This window comes from Hordeum vulgare, chromosome 4H, assembly GCF_904849725.1.
Source record: "Hordeum vulgare subsp. vulgare chromosome 4H, MorexV3_pseudomolecules_assembly, whole genome shotgun sequence".
Classification (NCBI taxonomy): Eukaryota; Viridiplantae; Streptophyta; class Magnoliopsida; order Poales; family Poaceae; genus Hordeum; species Hordeum vulgare.
The window spans coordinates 437,464,654-437,469,228 of NC_058521.1; the positions used below are offsets into that span (position 1 = coordinate 437,464,654).

General features: G+C 51.0%; 1 protein-coding gene across 5 annotated transcripts; it reads right to left on the reverse strand.

Moving 5' to 3' along the window:
• Nucleotides 1-242: 242 nt before the first annotated feature.
• On the reverse strand, nucleotides 243-3,529 carry LOC123446571 (calmodulin-binding protein 60 D-like). 5 transcript variants are annotated; one of them, XM_045123145.1, is made up of 9 exons: nucleotides 3,111-3,529; nucleotides 2,932-3,010; nucleotides 2,787-2,839; nucleotides 1,904-2,391; nucleotides 1,650-1,810; nucleotides 1,244-1,441; nucleotides 990-1,137; nucleotides 662-884; nucleotides 243-594 (listed from the first exon to the last, which is right to left on the reverse strand). In XM_045123145.1, the coding sequence occupies exons 1-9, from the start codon at nucleotides 3,212-3,214 to the stop codon at nucleotides 567-569; spliced, it is 1,482 nt and encodes a 493-aa protein (XP_044979080.1). In that variant the 5' UTR covers nucleotides 3,215-3,529; the 3' UTR covers nucleotides 243-566. The 5 variants fall into 5 exon arrangements, with proteins under 5 accessions (XP_044979080.1, XP_044979079.1, XP_044979083.1 ...); XM_045123144.1 differs by having other exon boundaries at nucleotides 2,932-3,013; nucleotides 3,111-3,528; XM_045123148.1 differs by having other exon boundaries at nucleotides 243-884; nucleotides 3,111-3,527.
• Between the last annotated feature and the right edge of the window lie 1,046 nt (nucleotides 3,530-4,575).

Genomic DNA, 4,575 nt, shown 5'->3' on the forward strand with positions numbered 1-4,575 from the left:
AAAATACATGATCTTTTTTTTCAGAAATGCATCAATGGAATGTGGGTTCTGATACTGTCATGTGGGACCCATTACCCTACCAGGCCCTTACATGTGGGTCCACTTTCATGGAAAAACTTTGGCTCTCCTATGCTTCTATTTCTAGGGAGCTTAATTGTAAGGATTGCCCGGGGCACGTGGACGAGAGCAAAGCTACGAGGCCCCGTACGCTAAAGCAAGTTTGTGCACGTTCGTTGTGGTTGTTTCCAAGAAAGATTACATGTTACTCCATTTATTTAAGTGTCTTCCGTCCGAAGAGAAAGATTACAAGTTTATTCCATTTCACTGTCCTTTGTGGACAGAGAAAGGTTACAAGTGGGACACCCTTTGCCTTTGGGAAAAATTGACACACAACCGAATAAAGTCTAAGCAGTATAAGCACCTTTTACACACAGGAGATGGAGGTTCCTAGCATCGAGAAAATCCAGATTAGTGCTTTTGTAATATCACATTTTACAAGACCCCCATGTCCTACAAATCCTATTACGACGCTAGTACCTACGTACTTATTGCCTTCTCTGCATGCATCACCCCCACCCACGAAACAACAACGACCTGTGAGTACGTGTTAGCAGACAGTTAGTCACAGGAGGACACAGCGAGGAACTGCATGGATCACAACCTGGCCCCGGTGCTGGAGAGCAGCAGCCCGCACGGCTGAGACGAGCCACTGAACTGCAGCATGTCGAAAGGGTCCCTCGTCGCGTCGAAGCCATTGGTGATCCAGGGCTCGCTATGGCGGTGGCGGTGCTGCTGGTGCAGAACATCCTCCAGGCCCAGGGCAGCATCGTGGAGGGGCAGCTGGTGCAGCAGGCCATGCTCCTGTGGATGTGGGTTCGCCTCGCCTGATGGATCAGACACAAGAAACAAAAGTAAGAGTGAGATGACGGGGTGCTATGACCATAGGACGGAACCAACCAACAAACACCTGGTGGGAGAAGATTGACCACCTTGAGCAAGGCCCGGGATCTGCGTGCTCGCTGGACCCGGCGGCGCCGGCGCTGTCGGACTCTGGTCGGCGCACTGCGGCTGCACCTTGAATTCTACGATGCGGCTCGGGAACTTGTAGGCGTCTTGCTGCAACTTCACCACCAGCGCCTGCATGCAACGCGATGCTGTTATGTTCACGAACGGTCCACACACTACTGTTCTTGAGACGGAGATGTCTCTGTCCGAGATGAAGTGTTTTCAGATGGTTAACCACCTTCTGCGTTGCCGTGAGGGCGTTCAAGGAGAAGCAGTTACTCCCAACTACAACCCCGATGATCTCGTGGATGCAGTTGAAGAGAAGGATGATCCCGTGCCCGCTGCAGTAGGAGTAGATCTTGTCGTCCAGGATGCACTCCCGGGCGTGCTCCACGGTTGACTCCCACATTTTGTTCGACATCCCACTGCCGAGCAACTGAAAATGGCATGCAATATATATAGCACACGTGATGAGAATATATAATTTGTACTTTACATAAAATTAATATAAAAACGTTTAGATCACTACTCTAGTTATCTAAACGTTTTTATATTAAGTTTACAGAGGGAGTACGTGCGAAAGCAGTGAATCGTATAATACAGAAAACTCTGTAAAAAAAAAAGGAGGCAGGTCGGGTTCTTACGCCGCGCAGTCCATACTGATCCATCACCAAGTTCCTGAGGAAGTCCTGAACGGTGTGGATGCCAAAGTCAGCGAGCTTCTTGTGGAATACACCGTCTTTTCCAATCTTCTCCAAACGCCATACGTCGTCAGCTAACGCAGGAGGGTGATGCTTCTTGTAAACTGAAAAATAAAAGTTCAACCAGTCAGTTAGACTACAAGAAGAAAAAAAATATTGCTGTTGGTTAAAAAGAATCTGTATTAATAATCACAAACCTTCACCGCGGTGATCCTTCACCAGGAAGGGATTGCTCACAGCCTCCTGCACCCTGTCTTCGATGGAGCTGGCGCGAGACATCCTCGCGCCCAGCCTGAACTTCCTGCTTCTGATCCAGCTGGAGTTGTCCGTGAAGGAGATGTCGCGGACAGAGGCCACGCCTTTCTCGAGCACAATGACCACCTCACCGGACAAGAGTGGTCTCTTGCCTTCTCTCTCGAAGACTATGCTTTCGCTGAACTCCTTCTCGGTGTGCTCAAGGCGCTCGTCGGCGTTGAAGTCGCCGTCGAGAACGAGGAGCTCGACTTTCATGGAGGACAAGGGGCCTGAGGTGATCAGCTGGTTGTTGACGGCGTCGGTGAGAACAATTCGCAGTGGCTGCTTGTTCTCTGCTTCTACCCTGTTGCCCGTGAAAAGGGTCTGAGGCAGGTTGCCCTGGAACTGCAGCTTGTATCTTTTACTGCTCGTCTTTAACTGAAGTGGAAGCCTGAGTAATGCAGAGCAGAAATTTAGTCAAAAATACAGGAAGGAACCTAGTATAAGTTAACACTTTCGACCAAAGTAGAATTAGCAGCCCTATAAAGTTAAGAAAGGAACTGGTGCACTGCCCACAGGGTGCATGAAGCTTGTAACAGCCATACGCTGGCAATTTGAAGGATTTTCAGCACCATTACGAGTAGTATGTTCAGGTCCGGATTGTTTGTTCCGATTTTAAAATTGCAAATTCAGCAGTGAAAAAGTCCTTGAGAGTTATATCTGCTCCATATTATTGTGGCTACGCTAGTAGTGTTTCAGTAGTAACCTTGTATAGCATGTTAATGAAGCATGTAACTGCTCACAGAACATTGAATCACTAATCACTGGTAGTACTTAGGCGCTAACCTGTGAGCCGAATCGATGTGGCGGATAAGAACATTGTGCACTTCTTCCTGCACCTGAATCCGCAACAGAGTCAGCGCATTGCTAGTTTGCTACCGAAGAAGACGAATTCTGCAGAGTGATTAAACATGAAAATAGATGTGCTTACAACTCTGCGCAGAAACGGCTCCAGCTTGGGCAGATGCTTCTGCATGTACTGCGCGCCAATGGCCTCCTGCATCGAGCTACTGCTGCACAGGGCAGAAGGCACCAAGCATCGTCAGAACCGAGCAAACTGAAAGCCTGACACCATTCTGCACAGAACCAAGAATGAATGAATGCACTCACTTGAGAAGCGTTCGCCGGCGCTTGGCGTCCGGGGAGGCGAGCTCCTCCTCGTCGCCGTCCACCACCTCCTCCTCCACGATGTCCAGGACCCTCTTCAAATCCATCACGAGCAAATGCCTAAGCCCTAAGCTGACTAGCTATAGCTTCACCTGAGGTGAGGTGAGGTGAGGTACGTGGGCGGCGTAGGAGTCTGAGCTGGCTGTGCAAGTGATGACCACGTACGTACGTGGGCTATAAATAGCGGCGGCAAGGAGCAGAGGAAGCAGCGCCGAAGCTTCTCTCCCCTTCCCCACACCCACAGCCACAGGGTGGTGGCGGGTCGGTCTCGTCAAGGACACGCTCCCCTCGCCGGCAAGCCAAAAGACCGTAAAGCCTCATCAGAATCCCTAGAAATGCCAAGATTCGGCTCGGGCACGCCCACCCACCCGGGGCTTTGGCCCTTTTCCTCCCCGCCCCTCCTCCTCCTCCTCCTCCCCTCCTCTCTTTCAGCGCCCGTCGACAAAAAGGGCGCGGAATTTTGTCAGAAAGCGGCAAAGCATGCATGGAGATCATGGAGATGATGATGGTGGTGGAGCTGGAGATGGGCTAGCGCTCGCCCGGCGCATGCATCGGGAGGCGTGCCGGCGTACGTACGTGGTGGTGGCCGGTGCATGGCTGGATATCGATCGGAGAAGCTTCCGGGAAGCAGGCAGAGCGGTGGTGCGGTGGCGAACCTCTAGCATGCATGATGCATGGCGATGGGAGGGGCGGGGCGCGTAGGCTTTCGGGGACGAAAGATGGGTACAAAGGCCAGCTTTCCGCCGGGAGGGAGGAGCTGCTGCCCTTCTCTCGGGTGCTCGCCTGCTCCGACGGAGAAGAAAGGAGGGGCAAAGCAGAGCTAGGAGAACAAAGCGAAGAATTTATTCTCCTCCAAGCTGCGCATGCTTTGCGTTGCGTTCGTGTGCCTGTGGGGAGAGGAGAGGAGACGAGACGAGAAAAAAAACAATGAAATGGAGTGGACTTTGTCCATTTCCTTTTCTCTCCTTGTCCTCTTCGTCCAATCCGTCTTGCTTATCTGTAGAATCAGCTGAAAGGAAAGGACTTTCCCGGTTACTCAACGAATGATGAATTGCTCAGTTATCTGTTCATCATTTCTTCTCCACTGTCCTTGGCATCTTCGTACAGTCCATCTCGCTTATCTGTAAAATCAATTGAGAGGACTTTACCCCGGCCCGGTGATTGAGTGAATGATGAATTGTTCAGTTACCAATTCATCATTTCTTCTCTACTGAGCTGTCGAGTAGCACTGACTTAAAAATCACAGTCGCGTCTGGTCTTATTTATCTCTGGCGGGCAGATACGCAGCCAACCATATGCCGTAGGAGGACGGACAGCAAAGAAGAGCGGATTTTCCATTCTCGCCCAAATTCCCGAAAAGGAATCCTAGAAAGCGAGGAGATATCCCGGTTTCTGCAGGCACCCTCCC